Consider the following 27246-nt stretch of genomic DNA (forward strand, 5'->3'; position numbering starts at 1 on the left):
TGAATAAAGGAGACAATACCTGCGTTTATGAGCTTTAAACACTAAGTTGGTTATATACGAGCTTTCAGAGACACCTAATGTTTTTGTGAACGCTATTTGCAAGTCAGAAACTGGTAATTTCGTTAACTCGTAGAACAAGAACACAACACACCCTGATGACAATCATTGGGGGTTATTTTCTCAGACGTTTGAAAGCTTCCCTCAGTGTTAAAGAAGGCATTCAACGTACTGTCACAGGCCTCAGGCGGAGTAATACAGCCCATAAGGTGTAAACTAATCTTCAGGTGCACTGTTACAATAGGTGGAGTGCCCCTTTAACCTTTCGCACAGATCATGTTCATTCATATGAAGTTAGAGCAGCAGCAGGTGAGAAAGACCGGCTCATGATAATAAACCATTACGTCGTGTGGCGGAACTGGGTTTCTGGTTCCTGCTAGGCACTGCTTTCTTTAAAATATGTCGCTCATGTTTTGAATGAAATCTGTCTCACCTACAAGCCTGCAAGAAAAAGTTAGCAGAGCTAGCTTCCAACCAGCAACTGGCAGGCTTAAAACAAACGGTTGTTCCCGGTATCGGGAAACAAAGATCACTTTGTGAGATTTCAACTTCTAAAAAACAGCTAATATGTTCATATATTTCCAGCTAATCCTCTTATTACGTAAAACACAGAGCTAACGGTAGCTACTCACGTTGTGATTTCCAGAGGACGATGCAGCCGGAAGTTAAATACAGTAGCACCAAAGAAGAAGAAGTGAGCGACGCTAGGGCTCCGCCTATTTTCTTAAGACGCGTTATGATTGGATTACAGACCATGACCCCTAGAAATGATTGGTCGAAAGACCTGTCGGTCAATTTGTGTGTCAGAGGAAACGAGGGCTTGCTTTGTGAACGTGATGTCACACTCTTACTCAGAGACTATTGGCTAATGAGAGTGCAGTGCGTTGCAGAGGGGCGGGACGTTTAATTCTGAAGTTATCGATTGGTGGAGAGCTGCAGAACGGCAGAGCAAGTGAAGTAAAACGTTATGAAGGAATAGCTCAAGGTCAAATGGCAGCCTGAGGGTTTGGATGTTGCATCGTTCTCAAAAAACAGTTTATTTTTGAGCTGCCAATGACAATCGAGCATTTTGAATTGAATGTATTGTTAGGAGTGGAACGCTGACAATTATTTACATTGTGTATATATGATGGATAGTCCTCAATGTTATTCAACGTAAAATATGAATCAGATTAGAGTTTGACACAGGGTCCCTTTAAAACATAAGGCCACAAGATTACATAATTACACAGGACCAAGTTGGTAGTCCTTAACATTACAGCCATTTGGCAAATTTTTTCCCCCAAAGTGACTTACATTACATGTATTAGTTCTCCATAGAAGAAAAGCAAGATTTCATCAAAAAGGAAATCCCTTCCCCCCCCACCACACACACACACACAGAGCTCAGTGCTATTAAGGCTAAGAGACCACATTATGTATTAGAGTCAACAATAAAACACACACCACCAGGCTGCGTAAATTCCAAATCAATTTATTGAATTTTATAACCCTTGCATGCCGAGGACAGAGTGATCAACACAAGTCGATGAAATACCTTGTGCCTCTCTTATGCATTTTGTAAGGAAAGAAAACAAACTATGCAAGAATTACTTTTTCTTCTGGTACCATCCGATAGTGAACCGAGTTTTATTCTAATGGTATGAAAAGGAAATCACAGGGCAGTGAAGGAGGGAAATTAAGAGACATCCAAAACGTGGAGTCTGGTTTTAGGTTATCACAATTGAAGTCCAAAAATGATGCAACTCACTTGAACATTGGGCTGAAACTTGTTTTGGGAGCAGCAGGGGCACCAAGGTACCAATAAGTACAGAGGAGACTGAAGAACTCAAATTAAAAAAAGGAGGGTCTCAATGTACGTATGCGACATCGAACTGAACCAAAATGTTTGCGAGCCAAATTAGAATCATACCGTTACCACTCCTTCATATCCACGCTGTAGACAAAATGCTACAATTGCAACTGTATCCTCAGCTACATCAAAACAAAAAAAATGTTGTCCAACTTTTCTGTGCATGTTGCAGGGGAAATACAACAGGGACTTAAACCCTCAGCTTACTCCAGCAATTCTGCAGAGTTCTTCGTTACGTTTGGCTGAATTAGCCTGAAGTGCGGGTGAGTCTTCATTAGTGCAGCAAATCAAGAGATCCAATTCAATTTAGCTGTGCACAGCAGAAATTAGGGGCAGTTCAGCCGTTAATAAAAAGGTCAAGAAGCTCCCACCAATTTAGAATTTGGAGAATCCCAGAACTGCCATTTTGTATCCAAAACCTCACCCGCTTATTTTTGTTTTTTTTAAGTTACCCTTTTCAAACAAGTTTTACAAATATCCCTCCCACCTTAAGCACTCCGGACTCTAAAGGCCAGAGTGCGCACACACACACACACACACACACACACACACGTGTGTACACACAGACAGACAAAGACATCTCGATACCACCAGATGACAAAAATCAACAGAATCACTCAACAACATTCATCATGAGCTCCTTTGTGATGCACCATTTTTTCCTCGAGATCTTTAGCGTCGTAGCTCCAGTCATCGGTTGTACTGTGTTTGATAACACTCATCATAACAGGTCCAACACATGGCCGGAGATACAAACACTCGAGTAGTTTTTCTTAAAGTGGTTGAGGATTTTGAGAGCCAATTCCTGGGATGAAGTCTAATATTTAGTTTGTCGCCAGGAGCCAATCAGAACGCTACCCCTTTAAAAAAAGGTCTCGACAGGTTCCGCTGTAGATGTGTGTGATCTTTGCTGTTATTTGGGTCACAAAGGAGACGATGGAATGACTGTCAGGGACGTGATCGGGGACATAAAACAGAGAACAGAAAAGTGTGATTAGAAATTAGGTTTTAGTCCACAAACTGAAGCTCCCGGAGGAAGAGGGCGATGGAAAAGGAGAAACAAAAATCACATCCCTGACTGTAAACATCCTCCACACTGATATTTAAGACGTCGTACACCGCCGGAAAAAACAAGTCGAGTCTGTGCATGAAAACACCGCCACGAACAAAAATACATCAAATAATTATGTTTACCCGCAGCCTCACACGGTTAAACGGATAGTTCCGTTCTTATTCCAAATTACCAAGTTGTCTGACTTTCTGGTTTAGTTGAAGCTGCATGTAAACGTAATAATTCTTAACTAAACTCAGCCTGTTGCTGCTTCAAACACACCTCTCACGCCTGTCTTCTTTCACTCAACTCAACACACACGTCTCTCACACGCGCACGTCTCTCACACACACGTGTCTCTCACACACACACACACACACACACACGTACGTCTCTCACACACACGTACGTCTCTCACACACACACGCGTCTCTCACACACACACGTCTCTCACACACACACGCGTCTCTCACACACACACACACACACACACGTCTCTCACAAACACGTCTCTCACACACACGTCTCTCACAAACACGTCTCTCACAAACACGTACGTCTCTCACACACACGTCTCTCACAAACACACGTCTCTCACAAACACACGTCTCTCACAAACACGTCTCTCACAAACACGTCTCTCGCAAACACACACGTCTCTCGCAAACACACACACACACACGTCTCTCACACACACGTCTCTCACAAACACACACACACGTCTCTCACAAACACACACACACGTCTCTCACAAACACACGTCTCTCACAAACACACACACACACGTCTCTCACAAACACACACACGTCTCTCACAAACACACGTCTCTCACAAACACACACACGTCTCTCACAAACACACGTCTCTCACAAACACACACACGTCTCTCACAAACACACACACGTCTCTCACAAACACACACGTCTCTCACAAACACACACACACACGTCTCTCACAAACACACACACACACCTCTCACAAACACACACACACACCTCTCACAAACACACACACACACTCCTTTTTTGGTTTTGCTTCAATGAAAATCCTGAAAATCTATTTCCAAGAAAAATAAAAGGGAATAAAAAATAAAAATTCAACCTCCTCCTCCACTCATGAAGCAAAGTATTTTCTTTTTTTTGTATAATTGTAAACGAGTGTAAACAATGAATCATTTACAATTTGTTTTCCTCAAAATGATTCAGAACACCTCGTATAAAGATTGCCTTGGTGGAAAATGGATTGAGTTGCTGAAGAAGCACTTTGATCATCCGTCACATGGAACAGGTTCAAGAAGATCACAGCGCTTCACTGCGTTCTAGAAGCTCTCTCCAGTATAACTGAACTCTCTCTCTCTGGCACTTACAACACAAACAAAACAAGGTGTTATGTACTTTTGAGGAAAAAAAAACAAAGAAAATAAAACAAACTTAAATCAAAGCTTTAAGTGCCAGAGAGACGCAAAGAATCAAGACGCCCAGAAAGCATCTGATACCACACTTGGCTCCGGTAACCCCCCCCCCCCCAAAAAAAACCCTCCACAAATGACCCAGTGCTGAAGCCTCACCCCCCGCCCCTCTTCAAACTGCTTTAAGCAACATCCAAAATAAATCTAAAAAAGCAAAAATACTCTTTTCATGTCATTTTTTAACGTTAGTAAAGGAAATCTCTGTAAAGGGAAGGACAAAAACAAAGAAGTCACAGCTGCCTGTTTCAGAGATGCTACAATGTTGCTTTCAGAAACACAGAGCCCGCCCCTCACACGCTGGGAATCATAAAACATAGCTGTGCTGGGGAGACAAAAATAAAAAGATATCGCTGCTGCTGCAGAAAGAAAACTGACTTTTCTAGTTTCAGTACAAGTTAAATTAAAAAGGTCAATGTAGTCCTTTATACACCGAGCAGACTCCCATGAAACCATTTCATATCCAGGAGAAGGTTTCTGAAGAGCAGTTTCTAGTGCGACAGCAGCGATACAACTCAAGAGCTTGGCATCCAACCTCTGAGTATTCACATTGGCAACCAAGACATTCACCAACTTGGATTTGTCACGATGGGGCCTAAAAAGAAAGGTTTACTCAGTATTTGGAGAAAGAAATAATGCTCCAGTAAATAATAACTATTTCCACACAATAGAACAGACTCTGAAGCAGTCAGCAAAAAGAGAAAGAGAAAAAGAAAATTCTAACTATTGTTTTGCACCAACTTCCACAAAAACGATTTATTCCTTGGACCCGTCATTCTGTGTCTGAGCTTAGTGATGCAGACGTTCGTGTCAAAGCTGTTCTGAGACAGCCTCTTGATGCATTAGTCCTGCGCTGCTGCAGCATGAAGGAGAAGAAACCAGCTTCACAGCTACAGTGGCCCGACAGGTTGACAGTACTCACCAGCCCAACGGGATCAATGTCAAAGAACCTCCAGACAGAAGCCGTCTGCAGGCCGACTCACCGGCAACAGCCAACTAAACTCCATGGATCAGTACCGGGGGCTTGTGTGTCGAGCAGTCTTCTCGTATTAACTCTGCTCGTGTACTATTCATGATGAAAGGGGGGGGGGGGGGGGGGGGGGGACAGTCACGCAGTATTTAAATAAAGCTGCCCTTGTTTTTCTTTATTGCAACGTTCACATTAAAAATAAACGTTCACATTCAGGATGTTTTTTTAAAAAGGAGTTTGAGCCGTGTTACTACAGACCTCTCAGCAGCAGAGAGAGAGCGTGTGTGTGTTGTCGTTTTCCCTTGCATAATAGATGTGTAAATAAACTCGGGTTACTATTAAATTCATCATATTTGTGCTCGTACTCAGCTGCATGACAGAAGACAGCAGGCTATGAAAGGATGAGGGCGCACGGGAGTAAGTAAGGCACTTGAGTGACGACAACAGTGTTAGGTGGACAGACCGGTGGGCTGGGGCGAGTGCACCGTTGTACGGTTAAAAAGAGGCCGACCTCGCTGCCGACAACGACAACCGTCTCTGAGACGGCTTCAGAACAGCTCCGATACTCTCTGTTTAGGACAGCCGAGATCACTCGGAGGAAAGAAACACTAAGCTCATACGCAGGACGCACGGCCCATTCTGAGTTTGGTGCAAAACAATATGGCTTCTCAATTAAGTGTGGAAAAAAAAAAAAGAATGAGGCAGCGCTTTGAGGAAAAGATAAGGAAATGTTAAAACAAAACAAAAACAGCCTTTGCGTCCACTCGACAGGCTCTGGGGGGAATTTGGAACTGAAGAGTTGCCTGTGTGCGATGATGTCTGTGCAAAAGCCCGCAGCATCCTGGAGGGGACACAAAACCTCTGGTTAGGAAGAAGAGTCTCGTGTTTTAAAGCAGTAAAGGTCTACTTATCATCTCAAAGCGTCTCGCCTGTTTTAGGTGCCGTCCTGTTGGCGTCCTGGCTTCTCCTCGATCTCCTCCACGTCGCAGTCGGCGCCGGACGTGTGGAACTCGGCCACGTAGAGGCTCTTGTCGATGCTGCTGGGAATGGGCTTGATGTCGGTCACCAGCTGGTCCTCGATGGCCTTCAGGTTGAAGCGGTCGTCGGACGTGATCAGGTTGATGGCCAAGCCCAGGTGACCAAACCTCCCTGAGGGAGAAAAGGAGTCAAAATCACTGTCTTCTAACCAGCTTATTTATTTCATCTACTGCTAACCGAGACACGCTTTGTGGAATGAAAACCATTTCACATCCTGTTAAGTGTCCAAAGAATTTCAAAGTAAGAGGCGAACTGGGCAGATGGAAGTACAACAGTAGTATCAAGTTCAACACATTGCATCACGCATTCATCGTAACTTTTATTAAAACAAGCTACCGATTCTTTGTGCGTTTGTATATTTTTTTAAATCGTAATTTTGCGATCTTCTTCTAAAGCCCGTTTTCAATCCACTTTCCACAAAAGAGACAGTGAGGCCTTCAAATAATGAAGCGGCGCAAACATACCTGATCTTCCAATGCGATGGAGGTAAGTCTCAGCATTCTTGGGGAAGTCAAAATTGATGACTACATTGACAGCCTGGATGTCAATGCCCCTGGTGAAGAGATCTATTGGAAGAAAGTACATTTCAATCTCTGATGACCTCCGTGGCTTTCTGACAAAACATAAAAGATTGTTTAGAAGAGAAACTCACCAGTGCAGACCAGGTTCCTGCACAGTCCATTTCTGAAGTCGTGAAACACGCGGTTTCTGTATTCCTGAAAACAAACAAAGACGTAACAATTCTGCAAAAGAGGCCATCATGCAGCAAAACAGTAGCCATCTAAATAATTTTAAAAAACACATCAAAAAGGCATCATTGCTTTCAGCCGTTTCTCGTCCTCACCTGCATCATCTTGGCGTGGATGTAGAAGCAGGAGTAGCCCAGCTGAGTGATCTTCTTGGCCAAGAGCTCCACCCTCTGAGTGGAGTTACAGAAGATAATCGACTGGTTGATCTGAAGCTGAGAGTGAGAGAGAAGAATATGTTATCAATACATCAACCACGTGTCTTGTGGTTCTGATCAAATTTCTAAATTGACAAATTTACTGCTGAAAGGAGGAACTGGAGTAGGTTGTTAGCTGCAACCGTAACTAACTAAACTAGACTGTTCAGCGACTAGAAATGCACTGCTGTACGTTTGTGATTGGGATAAAGTACAACACACAGAGGTTTGTTGGCTGGCAGTTTAAAATGCATGGGTGGTGAATATCTAATTAGCCAGTTACCCTGGAGAACAGTGTGTTGAGGCAGTGGACTTTCTGCCTCTCCGTGACGTAGGCGTAGTATTGAGTAATGCCCTTCAGAGTCAGCTCCTCCATCAGGTTGATCTCGTAGGGTTTCTGAAGATGCTTGGCCTGCAGCAAGGAGAATACGCGCAGAATACAATAGTTTAGAGTGAGCATTTAAAAACTGATGTACAATCATGAAGAACTTCATCTGATCAGTTAGTTTGTTTAATATTCTACTCTTACAGTTTAATATAGCTTTACTGAACTGATACAGAAAAGTGTACAGACAGTTTTCATAGAAAATGTCAGCATTCCAACAGACAGTAAAAAGACTTTTACAGAATCCAAACTATTAAATCCTGCGACTGTTGGCTGAGTTGCTTTCGCTGAAGACGGCCCTTTAAAAAGTATACCGGAGACAAACACAAGCACAGATCTGGTCACCGTGTGAGAGCAGCTTGGTCTGCAGTGTGAGCCAAGCGGTGCCAAGTGGCCCCGAGCCATCGGGCTGGCCGAGTGGTGCAGCAATCAGCCGACTACCCACCATGAACTTCTGCACGCTGATGGGGAAGGTGGCGGAGTAGAGCAGGATCTGCCTGCCCTTGGCCAGGAAGCTGATGATATCCTCGATGAGCACCACGAAATCCTGAGACAGCAGCTTGTCGGCCTGAGAGGAAACGGAGACAATTTAACAGGAAGCAGGCAAAAACCAACTGAATTTGATGTGCATGGAATGAGAGAATTGAGATGCATTAGAGTACACGCACTACTGATTATGAGCAGATGTCTTAATATATATATTTTTATATGTACCTCATCCATCACCATAATCTGGACTCTATCCACCTTCGCCACTCCCTTCTTTATCAAGTCCAGGATCCTGCCAGGCGTGGCGATGACAACATGCACTGATGTGGAAAAGGTGAAAACATTGAAATATGTTTTTCTTATATTTGTTGGAAACAAAAACAGAGAAGTGTACTTTCTTAACACCAGATGAACTCCATAAGCCAACATACAGAGCCGACACTGTGACATTTGTCCATGAAGTCGGTCAGTGAGACACACTGCGGCTTCTTACCGGTCTCATCCAGACGCATGATGTCATCTCGCAGGTTGGTGCCCCCGGTGGTGGCCATGACTTTGACCCCCCCCAGGTGTTTGCTGATCTGGATGGAGATCTGGCTCACCTGCAGAGCCAGCTCACGGGTGGGCACCATGACAAGTGCTAGGGAATAACAATTTTAAAAAAAGGACTGGTTACAAATATGGTTGGTGGGAAAAAGATTTACCGGTACAAAGAAACAGCTTACAAACAAGAGATATGCTAAGAGTAGGAGGGACACTGAGGGTACAGATAACGCAGTGAGGGGCAAGAAAGATGGAGAGGAAACAAAATGACGACCAAATGAACAAGGGACAAAAGTGACGTAGATGGTTGAGAGGATGAGAGACGGTGTAAAACTACATGCAGGGTCTCACCCTGAATGTAGTCCTTTTTCAGGTCTATTCTCTCCAGCAGTGGGATGAGATAGGCTCCACTTTTCCCTGTTCCGTTCTTAGCCCGAGCCAGAATATCCCGTCCAGACAGGGCGATGGGAATGCTCTCCTCCTGCAAGGAAAAATATGAATACATTATCTTTATCCTCATTCTGTGACTCCTAGTGTCATAAAGCTGCAACACAGATATCATCTACATGATGATTTTTGTACATTGGGATTCTATAAATCAGACCTTTTCATTAAAAAAGGCACGAGGATTACATTCGGTTCATCTGGCAAGCAAATACAATGTGACCAAAAAGAAGCCGTACCTGGATGGGGGAAGGTTTCTCCCAACCCATCTCAAAGATGCCCATCAGGAGTTCTCTTTTGAGACAGTAATCTTCAAACTCATTCCCCTTCGTGGACGTCACATCCTACGGGACACACAGGACGGTTAGGATGAAGCAGAACACCAGCGTTCAGATTCAGTAAGATTCGACAAACCGCTGTCTAGCGGGACTCACTGAAGTCTTGACCCGGTTGTCTCTGGGTGGGAGCTTTAGGCTCTTTTTCCAGTCATCTCCAAACTTGATGCCTCCTCCGTCCTGAGCAGCACCGCCTGCTATCTGGGGAGCACCCAAAGCCTTTCCTTGAGTTGTGGGTGCTGGCTGGACTGAAGCCGGCTTGGTCTGTCCTCTGAGCTGCCCGTTCTGCTTGTTCAGTCCCATGACGACCGGGCCAGCGTTTTCTGTTCTGGCGGTGGCCATTTTGTCCCGTTTTCCTTGCTTCTGTTTTTTTTCTTCTTCTTCAAAAGTATTAGATTTTTGCCTCTTAGGTTTTTCTTTTAAAAAATTCTCTTCAAAAGTAAAAAAGTTTAATAAAGCATTAACAAACAATATTCTCTATTCTTTTTAAGTCCAAAGCTTTCACAACTGAAGTCAATTGGTAGTATTTACATATACACATGTACGTGCAGTTCGGTCCCCTTCAACAACAGAGTGACTGACGTACAGGAACAACAAAACAAACAAAAGACACGTTTTTACACAAGAGCTCTTCAAAATGAAGAGAAATTTGCATTCATATGCATGTATATACTTGCCCACAATATAGAAAAATTATATGTGAACAAGTATCAAAGCGGTTCAAGTCCTGAAACAGAACAACTAAGGCAATCTGAACTTGGGGAACAGCCTCTTCAATATAATCTTAGTTCAATGCTTAAACTTGTCTTTCTAAATTGAACATTTCCTCTTTGAGTCCATAGAGCTGCTCAATATCCCTGTTCTTCCAAAAAAGGATGTCCACCTTTGTACACGTTTTTCCCCAATATCATATAGTCTGTAATGCTCTCCGTTTGTTTCCACTGTGTGTGGATATGTCGGTCCACTGTGTGAAAAAAAACCTGGATCCTGAATTCACAAAAACAAAAGGGGGGTCTAGTCCAAAGCCAAAAAGCTTTCCACCCCTTTTGAGTCCTCAGTGTGCACTTCCTTTCTCCTCCAGGTGTTCGACACCTCTCTCCACAGACACCACAGGTCTTCAGGTCGGTGTGTGAAGTGTGTGAGTGCGGCTGTGATCAACCCGCTACCTCCTCAAAGTCAGCCAACAACTCAAACATGTAACCTAAAAACAAATGCAAAAAATATAAATTAAATCCACCCGAAAGGGTAAAAAAAAAAACATAGGCAATTTATTAATCACTCAAGCAATTGACAGGAAACTGCCTCTGGAACACCATTTAAGTAATCCATCAAATAAAAGGTACTTTACCACCAAATCTTCTTCAATGCAAAGATTTTATATCAAGAATCCAATACTAAGATCTTATTGTAGTAGGGCTCCAATCCAATCAGAAAATTGTGAAATTAATTTCCTAAAGCAGATATTTATACAAGTTGTGAACTGTTGCACCAAATAGATTCATGAATGATGTTGATTGCCAATTTCAATAATTCACGTTGTTTTGTAACTTATGATGGGTGCTTGTCATTGCCAACAGTTTACAGACTAAAGGAGCACAGATATTGCGATATCAAGCTAAAACAGGTTTGATGTCCACTACCTCGCCAGACTTCGGTGAAAGGCTTTACCAGCTAATTCGCTAATTGCACAGGTGAACTTGCCAGGTGTCAATCTTCTGAGGCCGATTAGCGAAGCCCAAACTGCCAGGATTTAAAATAAGACTGGCCTACAGTAAAGACTATAGGTCTGACTGAGTTAAATCAAATATTCCCCGCATACATAATTACTCAAAAACCGCAAGTCGGTCAAATTTGCTCAGAGCGGCTAGCTTTCTGTTCATTTACTTCAGCTAGCTTGACACTGTCTGATCGTATCGTTCGGGTTTTCTTTTACATGACCGACAGGTTATTCTTGTTGTTAATTATTTCAGCAATAAGGTTAACATTTAACGTTATTATAACCTTTGACATATTCCAACAGTCTGTGTTGCTATGTTAGGTTTGGTTAATGTTCCTTCATAAAATCAATAACATGACGTTAAAGCTGCTTCTCAGGTGAAACTACATTAGCATTGTTGGGCTAACGTTCCCAAAGCTAAGCCAGTGTTAGCTCTAAGCTAACGAACCACTAAGCTGTTCAACACCCGCAGAGTTTAAATGAGCTTTTAATTACGAAATATGACAACATATGTGTAAAATATGGCGCCTATAGCATTAAATGTCGTTGACGTAACATTCTTGTTAATTTAATTATTGACGTTGTATATGTCACAATTAGCAAGCTCGTTAGCCTCAGGGCTAATTTAGCTCAAATAACTCCACTCGCTAACGTTAGCTATGTGCTAGCCACCTCTCAACAACTCGGATGTTTTTGACGGTTCCGTGTCAGCGCAGACCTACCTTACTACCTCTGTTGTTTTTACAAGGTATATTCAGTGTGTGGTTGATCAACTACTTCCTTTACAATTCGCTTCATAATCTGATTTTTACTTGAAATAAATCTCCTCTATTGTGTTTCTTCTTCCTTTAAATCAACATGGTCGCCTTCTTCTTCGTCTTCTCTTCCTCGGTGCCTCTCTTCAGTTTATTACATGCGACACTATACAAAATACCACCACCTGCTGTCACACCTGGGTACTGCAGTGATTATATGGGAATTCTCTATTCTACATTTCAAAAGAAATGATCGTTCTCATCTCAATTCAATACCAGACTATTGAAAAATGTCAGTATTTACAGAGATATTACTAAATATTATGTTTTATTGTATTTATTGCTGTTGTTCTTTTCTGGTATTCTAAAACAATTTTCCAAACCGATTTTATAATATTATTCAAAAATGTATTCTTTGACAATACAACAATAATAATTACATAATGCATTTGGTCATCCATGTATTATTTTTAAAATGCACAGATAAAACGTCCTTCTCTATTTCAATTTTGCTAAAACGGAGAGGACTAGTTTGCAGAGACCGCACGTGCAGCTTTAAGAACTACGTAATTTACACATCCAATCACATTTCTTCAAACATTTCTCTGAGCCAATCATAGAAGCTCTTTCATGTGCGGCACAACGTCGGTTTGGTTGTTGCTGGTTGGTGTTGTAATTTCCAAACCTTGTCCCAAATATATCATGCTCAAACTTGTCGACGATTTTACATTGTATCCTGGTTGTTGAATTTCGCCACAATGAGTAACTTTCGTAGAGAAGTCATCACTCTTCAGTTGGGACATTATTCAAACTTTGTTGGGACTCACTGGTGGAATTTACAGGTAAGCGGCTAACGCTAAGCTAGCTGACGTTAGCGTCGCATGTGTCGTCAAACTTTAGGGAGTACTCGATCTCTCCTCCGAGCTGCAGAGGCAGCTAATGTCAGCAGAGGCAGCTAATGTCAGCAGCAACGTGAATGTGCACTGCGTGGTCCTTTGAACAGGCCGAGTACACGCGACGGGATGAAGCTCCTAAAGATAACGGTGGTCATCTTTATGATGCTAACGCTGCTAATTGTCAAGTCTGAAGTCAGCAGTATATTTGTGAACAGATTGTCATATTTTTGACCGAAATTGGTGTGATTGTCTGGTAGAAGATACAGATGCATCGCTTCATATGATAACTTAAAACCTGTTTAGATAAATAACGTGATATTAGCCTCTGTTTGAATGACGGAGATGCTACTTTCTCATTGTCATCTCTGAGCCTCCTGCATCCAGCAGAAGATGCCCTGTAGAGGTGGTTGATAGCTTATTGTATACAGTCAGTGGTTTATAGCTTATTGTATACAGTCTGTGGTTGATAGCTTATTGTATACAGTCTGTGGTTGATAGCTTATTGTATACAGTCTGTGGTTTATAGCTTCTTGTATACAGTCTGTGGTTTATAGCTTCTTGTATACAGTCAGTGGTTTATAGCTTATTGTATACAGTCTGTGGTTTATAGCTGATTGTATACAGTCTGTGGTTAATAGCTTATTGTATACAGTCTGTGGTTTATAGCTTCTTGTATACAGTCTGTGGTTTATAGCTTATTGTATACAGTCAGTGGTTTATAGCTTCTTGTATACAGTCTGTGGTTTATAGCTTCTTGTATACAGTCTGTGGTTTATAGCTTATTGTATACAGTCAGTGGTTTGTAGCTTCTTGTATACAGTCTGTGGTTGATAGCTTATTGTATACAGTCAGTGGTTTATAGCTTCTTGTATACAGTCTGTGGTTGATAGCTTATTGTATACAGTCTGTGGTTTATAGCTTCTTGTATACAGTCTGTGGTTGATAGCTTCTTGTATACAGTCTGTGGTTTATAGCTTCTTGTATACAGTCTGTGGTTTATAGCTTATTGTATACAGTCTGTGGTTTATAGCTTCTTGTATACAGTCTGTGGTTGATACTCTACTACACCTCAGAGGGAAATATCGTACTTATTTACTGCACTACATTTCTCTGACAACTTTAGTTACTTTTCAGATTAAAACTCTTTTATAAGTTTTCTGTCCAGTGAAAACCATGTATATCTACATTTGTTTATTTTTTTCTGATAAACTGAAATATGAAGTGTTCCTTCATGGGTTGAGAAAATTCTCTTTCTTCTTAAGCCAAATACACTATCTCAAAAATGCCTCTTGGACCAGCTGGAAAAAGCTGCATCTTCACAAAAACAACACTGTTTTTCTGAGCTCATGATGAAAAGAGACACTATAGCATATGATGATATTATCATAAATTAAACTACCCAACTTTATATGAAGGACTTAAAAACATCTACAGCAGTAAAATACAACATATGAACTCAGCAGTAATATTAATACAGTGGCATCATATACAGTACAATACTGACAGGTAACAGTACTTTACTGCACACTGAATACCTACGTACTTTTACTTTCTGAATCCAGGACTTTTACTTGGAGTATTTTCACAGTTTGGTATGACTGTTTATTCTCAAGTAAAGGGTCTAACAACTAAATCATTATGTAAATGGACTTATTGTGGTATTTAAATAAAGATAATAATAATACACATTTTACCATCTCAGTCTGTGACGGGTAACTGACGACGGGCTTGTGTTTGCATGCAGGATGCGTCTTTATCGTACGATCCAGAGACGCCACCGAGTGAGATCCAGAGTGACGTCCTGTTTCGTGAAGGACAGACTCCGGGCGGACATGTCACCCACACACCTCGCCTCATCGCCATGGATCTCAAAGGTAACGTCTTCCTATCGCACGCTTTTTTAAATTAATGCTGAAAACGTCTGCTTTGCTGGGTCAGCTTTATATTTTTGTTCTGATTTAAATGTACGTTGTGTGCACTAGTTTAATCACATAATAAACGGTTTTGTTTCTTAGTTGGATACAGGTCTGTACAGTAACTTGTGATGCTCGCTCAGCCGAATCACCTGCCTCTGTCTGTCTCTCTCTCTCTCTCTCTCTCTCTCTCTCTGTCCGTAACAGGAAGTCTGCGGACTCTACGGCAGGAGGGAAGTCTGTATGACGCCGGCAAAGACACCTCCGCTACCACGTGGTAAAGAACAGTCTCTGCATGCGCATGTGTTTACACATTTAAGGGCCCGACAGATTTCTGTTTGGACAATTCTTCATCTTTTTTCGATGTTACAAAAATGCGCTCCGTCCTGCAGGGAGGGAAGCCTCATGATGCGCAAAGAGAGTCCAGCTGAGAAGAACTCCTTTCTCGAAGACCTGGACAAGCTGGATGTGAGTATCTGTGGTGGAAACAACGCATACGATTCTCCTTCACAATATTGACTTGACACAGTGATGCCAAGACATTTATAATAATGGTGGTCTATACATCTGAAGTAGTATCTTGATCTAGTATGAATTGATGAATTGATTGCTACTTTTGATGTTAGTATTGATTGTACATTTGTGTACAAAGGTCTGTTTACCTTTTTTACCAGCTTGATAGCATCCACACTGCTTATAGAAATGCACAACATGTTTGCTTTTGTTAGTTCTTTTTTAATTCTACAGTAGAGGCGTAGTGTTGCAGCTCGACACAAACAGTTATCCTGACAGCTTTGTTTTTCTTGTCTCCAGAAAGGGGAGGTCCTTGCTGAAGATCATTTTTACTCCAGTCCCCTGCCTCAGCGCTCAGGTGAGAAAACCCTTAAAGGAAACCTTCTTTAAAAACTCTGCACAACATACTCGAGATTTAGCGTCGCATTCGGCAGCGACCATTCTAGAACCCCCCCCCCCCCCCCCCCCCCCCCCCAGCAGGTGCAGTGAGTGTGGAAACCGTGAACAGCCAGCTGGCTCGGGTCCAAAAGTGCTACCGCCTGGAGGGCAGCGTGAAGGTGTGGTCCGACTTCCTCAGGATCCACCTGCACCCTCGCACCGTCTCCGTCATCCACCAGTACAACCATGACGGGTAAGGTGCCCCGTCGCACTTCCTGCACTGTGTTTCGCCGAAATGAGGTGAATTTAATTTCCCTAAAAAATCAGGTGATGCCAAAGACCAGCCGGTGCAGGAACTGCTTTTCTCCAGTAGATGTCAGGCGTTACACAGATTTGGGCTTTAATCACAGACTGCTCTCTGCAGGCTCAATCTAAAGGATTCAAGGATCATTTATTGTCATTATGCAACACAGAGATGCTCAGTTTTAACCCAGTTGTAACACCACAAAACACATGACAACTAAAACAAAATCAGTAGTACATTCCCGTAGTGCATTGTTTAAATTAGAATGTAAAAAGCAGCAAGAAAAAAGATTCTCTGGTCAGATAATATGTCCGACATCTTCACATTAAAACTTCAACATGAGGAGAAACATTGTCCTGCTGTCAGCCTATCAGATGCAGCTTGATCTTGGACCACAATGGATCCAGGTCTCTGTGACGATGTGGGGTCAACAGTCACGACCTCCCGCTGCTTTCAGCCATCTTATTTTTCTGCGACAGGGCGTCAGACAGCCAGGAGCATGCTGGGTAGTGGAGTAGTGGAGGTCCTAGCCAGGTTAGCTTAGCTTCCATCTCGGCTCTCCTCCCTGGGTCCGTTCGGTGGCTTTTGGTCTGGCTGGTTGGTCAGCCGTGGTCGTCGCAATGTCCGCTGCACTTAATCCCCACGCTTCCTTTTCAGATGTTGATGAATGTATTCTGTCATGTCCATTTGTGATAATCATAAAAAAACAACAACAAATGCAGCATATCCATCGTAAAAGCTTGTTCCTGCACCCCAAACAGTGATGTCTTATTTGTGTGCAGGGAGGCTCACCGTCTGGAGGCCTTCGGCCAGGGAGATGCTCTCCTGCAGGGCTCGGTGCTCGAGCAGCTGGAGGACAAACTTCACTTCTTTGTAGAGGAGTGTGATTACCTTCAGGTAAGACTCTTTTTTTTTTTTTTTTGACTGTGCTGTATTATATTAAATAGATATTTGAGGTTCAACTTCCCAAACGCTCAATCTTAAGTTATTCCGTTAAAATGTTGCTGATGTATTTTGTGCTGTTTTTCATCTCAGGGTTTCCAGGTCTTCTGTGACCTGGCCGATGGCTTCGCCGGCCTGGGGTCGAAGGTCACGGAGATGCTGCAGGACTCTTACGGCGGAAGAGGCATCCTAACCTGGGGGATGGCGCCCGTCAGTCACCCCGATACAGTGAGTCACGGAACTCCAGCCGACTCTGGCTAAGAGGGTGCGTGACAGCAGATGTTTTGTGAATGGGTCTCTGAACTCACTGTGTTCTTTCCCGCTCACCCAGACTCCGATGAAGGAGCTCTACCACGTGTTGAACTGCGCGCTGGGGACGGTCAACATGGCCGCCCACAGCTCCTTCTTCTGCCCGTTGACCCTGCGTGGTGGACTGGGGAGACGACCCTCAGCTCCCGTAGCATTCCCCCACCTAAATTATGATGTGAGCCTTTGATTTATTTACTTATTTGTTATTATTAGACTTTTAAAGATATGTTTAACGGAAGTTTAACTGGGTCAGATTTGATATTTTTTAAGAGCTTTTCAATGCCTTGTTTTGACATATTTAATTTACTTTGTTTGAATTAAATTTGATTGAACACAGAAATTAAATTCAGAGAAACATGGTGATGATGAATGAAAATAAAAAGAACTAGTGCAACACCCAACCACACGATTAGTCTTTGAATGAAATGTCTTTTTAAGACTGCGATCTCAGGTCCTGTTAAGACTCTGAGACACTCTTCCTGTATGTGTGCGTGTGTGTGCATGAATATATATCTGATCTCGTCGGTGTCTAACGGTCCCGTGTGTCTCCTGTCCTTCCCGCCTCAGCCCTCTCTGTGGTACCACTCCAGCTCTGTGCTGGCTCTGGCCCTCGATGCCCTCACTTTGCCTTACAGGCTGAAGAACAACAGCTCCCCCATGTGGCAGTTGGCGGACTCGCTGTCCGTGTCTGGCAGAAAGGTGACCTCCTGCTGCTGGATTTGACCCACTCTTTGTTTTGAAGCCTCTGGGCTCACAGTGTGATTTGAAACCTTAGGTGGTTGCCGCTTATGGCGCCGTCCCCTTTCCCATGATGCACGGTGGCACTCTCCCAGACGCCCTGAGCGCCTGTGCGGATAAGTTGCCCTGGAAACCTCTATCGGCCTGCACGGAACTCGGCGACGGTCGTTGCTTCGGCCAGTGGGCGACACTCAAAGGGTTCGAGGGCCAGAGACTCACCAGGTGAGACGTTCATGAACACGTTAACAATGAGCCACATGTTACAATCTTGCTTTTATTAACTCCACCCTTTTCTAAATATGTATTTAATGTTCATTTTGTTTTTATGGTTCTTATATCTTAACATTGATTTTTTTTTTACTACTATCAACTTTATTACTAGTTTTATCCTATTCTGTATTATTCTGTATCGCTATTGTTTGGGATTTTTTGAATTTTATTGTTTTGTGTTCTTGTCGAGCACTTTTTATGTTATGAAGGGTGCTATGTAAATAAATCGTATTGTTATTATATAACAAGTCAAGACAAGCTGGGTCGACCAGTTTAAGCGTCTCATTTCTATCTCCACACCATATTGACTTTCAATGAAAAAAGACAGAAATTAGTTGTGGAAGAATCCGTTTATGTGTAAAAAGATTATAGTTTTATTTCTTACATTTTACATTTTTTTTCAGATGTTTGTCACTTTTCCTTTAATATTTTGACTTTATACTTAAAAATTGAATTGATGAAAATGATGAGTCGGATTTATAGCCAAGTTTGTGCTGAAAAAGACAAGAGCATAAGGACGGTTTGAAAAGTGCTTAACAACGTAGAGTTTACATGTATAGAGAGTGTACAAAAATAAATGAACGAACCATAAAGTCGGGTAACAAAAATGCAAAAAAACCACATTGAGTCAACAGGATTACAAATGAAGATAATCAGAGGAAAATGAGTTGTAGAAAGATGCAGACATCAAACCTGATATGACCTTTCACTGTGTCGCTGAACTCTTTTACGTCCACCAGCTCTCTGCCTGCAGGGACTCAGCCAGCCACTCCTCTGCACGGCCTCCACAGCGGGGAGGACGTCCTGGCCTCCTACATCCAATCTTTCTATCCTACGTCTCCTCTGTGAGTCCTCACCCCGTCACATGCTGCTAACCAACCAATCATTTTACTTGTTTATATATGTATGTATGTATTTTAACCCAACCCTGCTCCCTCTATCTCGTCTCTTCAGGGCTCTACAGTTGGTGTCTACACCCAGTGCGCTGACGCCACCGTTCCCTCAGATATTCAGCCAGTCGCTCAGCGCGCAGGGCTTCCTGCAGAGCCAGACTCCTCCGCCTGGCTGTGAGCGTATTTCTATTTCACTCTGTTTGTACCTTTTTTAAAACGACGTTTTTTACAAAAATAAATGAATCCCATCTCTGCAGCTCGAGGCCCCGCGGTCTCCTCCGCGCCCATCATGACGTCCCTCCAGTCGGGTCCCGCTCTCGGCTCGTGGCTGTCCGAGCTGCATCGCGGCGCAGTTGCGCTGGACATCCGCCGCGTGGCCCCCAGCTTCCTCTCCCAGGGGCCCGAAATGGGCGACTACAAGGAGGCCCTGGAGGAGCTGCGCCTGCTGGGCCTCTGTTACCGCGACGAGATGACGCACTCCTCCTCAGAAGAGGACGACGACTGACAGTCTTATGGGTCGATCTGGATAGACTGCCGACCTGTCTGGCATCAGCATGCATGCACTCAGACAGAGAGCGATGAAGAGGAGCTGTGCCTCTGCTTTGTGAAGGACCAGGACTGAATGACATGCTAACAGATGAGGGAATATTAAGTTAGACCTCTACGTGTGTTGAGCTCTGTGAGGGGATGGCTGTAGCGTCCTGTGTATCCATCTGTATGGACTGTGGTTCCTCAGATGACTGTTTATCTGTTTTATACGAAGAATATGCTGTAAAATGGCTGCATTTAAATAGATGCTCATCTCACCTTTGTTTTGGCCACTGGTTGCTCAGACCATGAATTCAAATAAGAGTTCATAGCACACGTGTCTGTAAATGACAATTTACATCATGCAGATGCAGAAATAACTTAACATAACTTTGGCTTACAGGTGGTCCGATTGATGGGCCGACATTCGTTCTAGTTAGTTTGGTCTGTATAAAGGCTGATCAGATGACTCATTACTGAAATTAATTTGAAATACTAGTTTGCCTGCTTTACAAGTCGCTCTGGGAGCGACACAGCTGGCCCTGCACCACAGGTTGAACATCTGTCTATTCTCTTTAGAAAACATTTATTATGAACTTAAATGATTTAGTTCTGATACATATTGAGTGCTGGCCCATGCTTCTGATTGACCTTTTTAGAGTTCCAATTCCATCGATTTCAACCCCACAACATTTTGACGGCCCATCAATGTTAGAAATTGGTTTAACTGCCATTTGTGATTATTACATTGGGACCCTGTGATCAAAGTACAATCTGCCCCTAACATCCCATCATTAAGGTCTCATTAGAAACCTTATCTTGAGCTTAAAGTGGCCAACAGCCAGAAGAGGCTAAATGCCAATTTGATATCAAACAAGTTTAACCCAGCAACCACAAATGCTTTGTACTTGACAGTTGCATAATTGGAACACATTTAAGGCAGATGTTTGACATTCAAAGATGGTTTTATTATTAACTAATCCCATGGAATCCCATTGTTCCCTTTTCTGCCTGAAGCCCATTCAGCACTTACTGAAATAAATCTATGACAACTCAAAAAGATATTGTTCTGACCGAGCTGGGCACTTTAGGTCACAAATAGTGAATCTTCTTTGGGACTCTTTCAGCCACGGACATCAGAAATCTGTGTAGATTAACATTTGCTCCAACTGTCCTATAAAAATAATAATATATATATATATCAAGACAATAGCTCACTGACTAATAAACACTCAAATCCAATGTATAACAGGTGTTTCTTTAATCTGAAATAAAATGATACAAGGATTTCACAAAAAGGTGAGATGGTGGAACTTCTTCCTACCAGGCTTTCCGACGAAACAGTATGCTTCTACATTGGATTAAAAAAAGGCTAAGACACGCACCATACCATCATTTAAACTTATAAAACTGAGATTTGCACCCTGTTGTTTTACAAACACCCCCCTACGAGACAAAGCTCATGAAAAAATACACAGTAAAAGTCAAATGAAATGGAGTAGCGTGCGCATGAAAGACGTCGAGTGCCTGGTCATCTACAGCTATTTATCAAAAGACAGGAGGCGGGGAAGAGTGGAGGGGTTCGGGGAATGTAAATGTAGGGGGAGACACCGGGAGAAGGGATCAAGACAAAACTGTTCAAAATATGAACTACGAGCGGGAGCGAGAACGAGACTGGGAGCGGGATTTGGAACGGGACTGGGAGCGGGACTCTGAGCGAGAGGCGGAGCGGGCTTTGGCGGGGGAGGGGGAGCGGGATTTGGACTTGGATTTAGATCTGGTTTTGCATTCGGCGGGGGAGCGTGAACGAGAGCGGGAGCCACGCTCGGCCTCGCCTCCCTCGTCCTCGCTCTTGGGCTGCTCGCGGCCCTTTGAGCCGGATTTCCTGGAGCGATCCTTAATCCCAGATCTTGAACGAGACCTGGAACGAGAGCGAGACCTGGACTCATCCTTCTTGTTCTTCTTCACGTCTTTCTTGCTCTTTTTACTCTTGGGGCTGCGGCTCTTGGGGCTCCTGCTTTTGGGGCTGTGGCTCCTGCTGCGCTCCTTGTTTTTTGGAGCTCCGTTGCTGCGCTCTTCCTCCTTCTTGACCTTGATCTTGTTCTTCTTGCTACGAGATCGGCTGCGGGAGTTGGACGCCGCTCTGTGGACAAAACCAGATAGAACTTATTGTTTGATTCTTTGCTGTGGCCAACTCAAAACCTCCACACAGGACATGGGGAGTATTTTTACTCCACTGCCACATTCAGCCCCGTGTATATGGCAGGCAGATGACCCATCAGTCAACAGAGGGACCCCGCCATGTGGCCATGGCCTGCTTAGAGTAAACAGCTGTAGATATCAGGATTCTACTTGCTGTCAGCAGCTATAGGCACATGCACCTGTGCACTTCCATGAAAATCTATTCATAGAAACATGTGCTCTCGTCTTACTTACTAGAGCGCCAAAATCTTTGATTGTGAAAACAAATGCAGTATCGACAGAGCAACTGAACTAGGACGTGCGTCTCCTCTGTACCAAGAACAAATTAATCTAAAAAGACTACGTCCTCAAGTTAGTTTACTCTGTTTATTGACGGCTCTATTCCCAACAGAATCACCATGCGTTTAGCAAAACATCCCCTCTGACGGTTTGAGTTTCTCACCTGGAGCGGGAGCGGCTGCGACTGCTGCTCTCGCTGCGGCTGCGGCTCTTGCGAGACCTGCGGCTCCTGGAGCGGGACCTGAGAACACGGGTAGTAACAATTAGCAACAAGCAGAAGGGATTGTATGAAGCTGCATCTGTCACCAGTTTCAAGCACAGTTTAAATCCTAGTGCATTGCAGTACAATTACTCATACTACTGCTACATTCAGAAACAACATGCATCAGGAAGCCTTGTGGAATTACCTGGAATGGCTGCGGCTGCGAGAATAAGAGCGTTTGCGTCTGGCTCCGGGGCGGTCCTCGATCAGACGGATCTTTCTGCCGTTCACTTCTGTGCCGTCGAGCTTCTCCAGAGCCCTCTTCATGTCGGAGTAGAGCCTGAACTCGATCACCCCCTCATTCCTCCGGCCCTTGTGGGTGTCAGCGTAAGTCACCTCCCCAGCCTGCCTCATGTAGTCCTTTAGAGAAACGGAAACGCAGTGATCAGGGGAAAGGGACGACTTTATCGACACGCTCAGCTCAGGAGAGAAATGCAAGACATGCTGACAAACTCAAAATGGAGAAACTGCGTGAGCCTGGCCATCTTAAAGATCGTCACTGTGTATTTTTCTCTGAGGAAAGGTGGGACTGAAGCCTCCATTTGTTTCTTCTGTGTTTTTATTTTTCAGTTCATTTTTAATAGCCTGTGTCGAAACTGCAATTATCCATTTCAATATTCAGTGTGACTGTTGAGGAAATGCATCATCAAGTAAAGCCTTTCAGACAAACTGAGTACATCGCGTTAAACTGGTTGACAGTTCGGGCATTTATATTTCTAAATATGGAGTGAACACTTCAGATGAATTACTTATTGGCTGTTGGACAACACTTCCTTAACACTTGAAAAAAAGCTTCATACCTTCAAGTCCTGCCAGCTGCAGCGGCTGGAAAGATTCTCAACAATGAGTCGATAATCTGTCCTTATCGGTGGACCATATCTGTCTCTTCCCCAGCGGCCATATCCACCTTTTAAGGCAACAAGGAAAGGACAGGAAAAAAATAAGGACCAAAAAGAAACTCTGGTAGTGCATTAATACTGAACTCCAAGCTACATACTACAAAATATATCAATGTTCACTTGGGAAAAAGGAAAGAAAAAAGGGGAAAATCAAAAAGGTGAAAAAATATATAACAGTTATATCCTAAAAAAAAGTCTACAAAATCAGAATGATTTCCAAAACCTAGCACAGCTGTAGCTTATTCAATTTTGGTAAAAAAAAAAAGAAGTCAATATGCCTATTTGCTAAATAAGAAAATCAAAAACATAACTGATCAAGAAGTACTTACGGTGAACTAAAGCAAGTGTCTAAGCTATCTTATCTAACAACATTTCACTGTTACAAAACATGTTCTTTTTTTCAGGCACCTATAAGAGCCGAACCCACATCTGATCCTAACCCCATGGCATCCTCACCACCCGGCCTGGGCCTAATTGGAAAAGCGGTCTTCATTCACAATGGCTCCCTTTTTTGGTCTGCCCAGGGGCCCAGAATGGTCAAACCACACTCTTGGAAAGGGGGGACACCATGGCCAGCAATAGGGGCAGGCAGTCAGCAAAGGACTCTTTCAATTAAAACATTGAGGTTCTTTGTTAAATCTTTACCTTTAAATTGACAATCATTTAAAATAAAATAAAAAACGGAATAAGACATTAATAGATTACAAGATATTTAACAATCAAATAGTAAGTTTACAGTATTCAAATTAAGACATTTATATCCTTTCCATCAGTAAGCCATTTCCCCATCACATGTAGCTTCATTTTCAAATCCATCAAATAGTAACCAAAAAGATCTTTCAAGTCATTGGTGGCTCTGGTGCACACAAATTTGATCGTGTCATGTACTGATGTGGAAATATCTTCCCGCGCCTACTGAACTAAAACAATTGTTGAAATGAGCTGGAGTGCTCAAACCCTGGAGGATTCATTGAGGCCACGACAACAGCAGATACTGGTGAGAGTAAAGGGAGGGGGGGGGGGGTTACATTTAAATCTGCACAAGTAGGCTCTGTTCAGTCAGAATGAATGGAGATGAGGTATCAGTAGAGCCGTGCGACCTATTTGTTGCTGCATTAAAAAAGGGTTTACACTTTCGAGTTTTGCTATGTAAGTTATTTATATATATATATATATATATATATATATATATTAAAACAGCAATGCTGCAGTCCAGCCTGATGAAAAAGAATGGTCACTTCCACACAGATGCATACGGCTTATTAAACAGGTAATGAATCGGTACTCTGCCGATACCCAGGTATTGGCATTGGGATTGAAAAAGCTGGAGTGCATCTGCACTCAATCCACCTTGATCAGACAGTCAAACCTACACTAGGACATGAATTGAATGCACATCAGCCACCAAGGACTTAAATTTTTGGCCCTTTGAAATTTAGCTCAATGGTTCCCTGTAATGAATGAAATCCCTCATCAAATTACATTATCCATGTGAAAGAAACACAATTCTCCATTGCACACTTACTTCTTCCTCCACCACCTCCTCCTCCACCTCTATCGCCGCCTCCTCTGTCGCCGCCACCTCTGTCGCCGCCTCCTCTATCGCCGCCTCCTCTATCGCCGCCACCTCGGTCGCCGCCTCCTCGGTCGCCGCCGCCACCACCACCACCGCCTCCGCCACTACCACCATAACCTCCATCCCGACGGGGTCCCTTGGTGTGCTCCACAATGACCCTCTCCCCACACAACTCCTTGCCGTTCAAGTCATACACAGCATCATCTGCATCACGTGGGTCATCAAATTCAACAAACCCATACCTTTATGAAAGAAGAGAACATGTTAAGACCTGGCGACAACAAAGGATTTGGATGATCATAATCGAAAACACAGTGGAGGATTGGCCAAAGACACCCCATACACCCATACACCCATCCACAAATCACTTAACGCAATAGCAGAACAAAAACAATATAATCTTGGTCATGGTTGTGTCACATTCTCCTTTAAAAAAGGTGTTCTTGAGCAGAGGGACCTGGTTACAGATCTCATTCACAGATAATTTTAGGAAACACTCTCACATCTTCCAAGCTGGTTAATTTGAATGACAAATAAGTGCTACAAACTAAGACGATGTAAAACTGTCTTGTGTATAATATTGCTTGTCTGATGTTGATGAGAGGTCGTGAAAATATGAAGTTGATTAATCGATTGGATGGGCATCAGAAAACTAACCTGGATATTCCCAAAAAAGAAATGCAATTCTTCTTTGTCTTCTATTGTAAACTTTATATTCTGGACGGGTGGACAGACAAAAACAAGCTGCACTAATACTTTATACTCTGGGCTTTGCTGAGTGCTGAATAATTAGTATTAATCGTTGTGTGTCAGTTATAAAAACTTTAAATAAAATAGTATTTAAGTTTGTGAATGCGAAATTTTGCCAAGATTATATTATTTATATAAAATACTTTTTATGTTCTGAAATGCAGAACAAATGCCCAAATATTTGTATAGTAATGAAAAATGAACAGAAATGTTACAGCAATGTTACATAACGGGTGAAGTCTGTTCAAAACCTAAAAATAAGCCAGTAGTATCAATGTCGTCTCTTATTGACTGCTAATAATGCACGGCTGAACAAAGAAATTCGAACATGACATATTGGGGCGTGATCGTGACCAAGTATATCGGAGATTCCTACAAACCATTTGTTACCGGACGGCAGTAGAAAGTAGAAAGCGGATCCAATCTATAGTTACACGCGATTGTGACTAAACTCGCGCTTGCTTAGTTTGCGTGCAATACACACGACGGCCTGTGACATTGCCACGTCTAACCTTAGCTAACGCTAGCTAGTTAGAAGTGGTCGCGACAGCGCACAAGCTCACAAACCCAAACTTCTACGTTGGTAGCGTATCAAGAAATACAAGCAGTAAGCTAAGCAAAGCCAAGACCTCGCAGTGTACTACATCCTCGGCTGTTTTCATTGGTAAAGATTAAACGCTGCTAACTCGTTAGATAGCAGTAGCAGGCTGCAGCGAACAATAAGGCCTAGACTGCACGTTATAGTCACGGTGCGGCCTGTGCAGCTTCACAGACAACGGACATCGATAAAGAGCCTCAACGTTACCCGTTTTTCAGGTCGACTTCGAGTATCTTCCCGTAGCCTTTGAAGAATCTCTCCACGTCCTTCTCACGGGCCCTGTAGCTCAGTCGTCCGATGTACACCCTCGACATCGTGCTAGCTTACGTATGCTAACCTTGCGAAATGTGGGATCCGGCTTAAACCGACCGAACACAGAGATGAGGCGCGAGGCTGCAAAGGCGCACACACACACGCGCTCCTTTGATACAATAGGTCGCGGCCAGAGGGGGCGTGTTTTTTTCTGTTGTGGGTTTAATTTGCCTGAGTTCAGTCTCTCAGGTATTTACCACTAAGCGCAAAGTAAAGCAGTTTGAAGTAGCCCCGCCTTACATTTTAATGGTTCGCTATGATTAATTGATATCTGTTTCTGAAGTGGGCTATTCTGGATAAAGACTACTTTTACTTTTGATACTTGTATATTTTGTTTACTTTAATGTAAAGAAGTAGTGATATTTGTAGTAATAGCAGTAGAAGTTGTAGTTGTAGTAGAAGTATCATTAGTAGTAGAAGTATTAGTATTTAGAAGAAGTAGTAGTAGTAGCAGTAGTGATATTTGTAATAGTAGTAGTATAAGTCGTAGTTGTAGTAGAAGTATCATTAGTAGTAGAAGTATTAGTATTTAGAAGAAGTAGCAGCCTAGTATCAGTAGTAGTAGTAATAGCTGTAGTAGTGGTCGTAGTATTTAATATAACAGTAGTAGCAGTAGTAGGAGTAAAAGTAATGGCAGTAT

At 43.0% G+C, this 27246-nt stretch overlaps 3 protein-coding genes across 4 annotated transcripts; 1 reads left to right on the top strand and 2 right to left on the bottom strand.

Moving 5' to 3' along the window:
* Positions 1-4608: 4608 nt before the first annotated feature.
* Positions 4609-12148, bottom strand: LOC306791327 (putative ATP-dependent RNA helicase ddx6). The gene is made up of 13 exons (XM_079287986.1): positions 12012-12148; positions 9672-10773; positions 9477-9581; positions 9145-9274; positions 8744-8890; positions 8476-8570; positions 8207-8329; positions 7660-7788; positions 7278-7394; positions 7086-7149; positions 6898-6999; positions 6325-6544; positions 4609-6236 (listed from the first exon to the last, which is right to left on the bottom strand). The coding sequence occupies exons 2-12, from the start codon at positions 9912-9914 to the stop codon at positions 6330-6332; spliced, it is 1470 nt and encodes a 489-aa protein (XP_079144112.1). The 5' UTR covers positions 9915-10773; positions 12012-12148; the 3' UTR covers positions 4609-6236; positions 6325-6329.
* Positions 12149-12705: 557 nt separating this feature from the next.
* msto1 (misato mitochondrial distribution and morphology regulator 1) lies at positions 12706-20904 on the top strand. 2 transcript variants are annotated; one of them, XM_079288106.1, is made up of 14 exons: positions 12706-12886; positions 14685-14814; positions 15061-15130; positions 15246-15321; positions 15667-15724; positions 15847-15997; positions 16831-16945; positions 17084-17218; positions 17322-17474; positions 17867-17998; positions 18075-18259; positions 19048-19152; positions 19262-19374; positions 19458-20904. In XM_079288106.1, exons 1-14 carry the CDS (start codon positions 12803-12805, stop codon positions 19703-19705), a joined length of 1755 nt encoding a protein of 584 aa, XP_079144232.1. In that variant the 5' UTR covers positions 12706-12802; the 3' UTR covers positions 19706-20904. The 2 variants fall into 2 exon arrangements, with proteins under 2 accessions (XP_079144232.1, XP_079144231.1); XM_079288105.1 differs by having other exon boundaries at positions 15844-15997; positions 19458-20901.
* A 68-nt stretch (positions 20905-20972) lies between these two features.
* Positions 20973-26682, bottom strand: LOC306791409 (uncharacterized protein). Its single transcript, XM_079288107.1, has 6 exons — positions 26502-26682; positions 24896-25188; positions 23272-23378; positions 22617-22831; positions 22373-22450; positions 20973-21871 (listed from the first exon to the last, which is right to left on the bottom strand). The coding sequence occupies exons 1-6, from the start codon at positions 26606-26608 to the stop codon at positions 21379-21381; spliced, it is 1293 nt and encodes a 430-aa protein (XP_079144233.1). The 5' UTR covers positions 26609-26682; the 3' UTR covers positions 20973-21378.
* Between the last annotated feature and the right edge of the window lie 564 nt (positions 26683-27246).

The sequence above is a fragment of the Melanostigma gelatinosum genome (genome assembly GCF_949748355.1).
Source record: "Melanostigma gelatinosum genome assembly, chromosome: 17".
In the NCBI taxonomy this organism is placed as follows: domain Eukaryota; kingdom Metazoa; phylum Chordata; class Actinopteri; order Perciformes; family Zoarcidae; genus Melanostigma; species Melanostigma gelatinosum.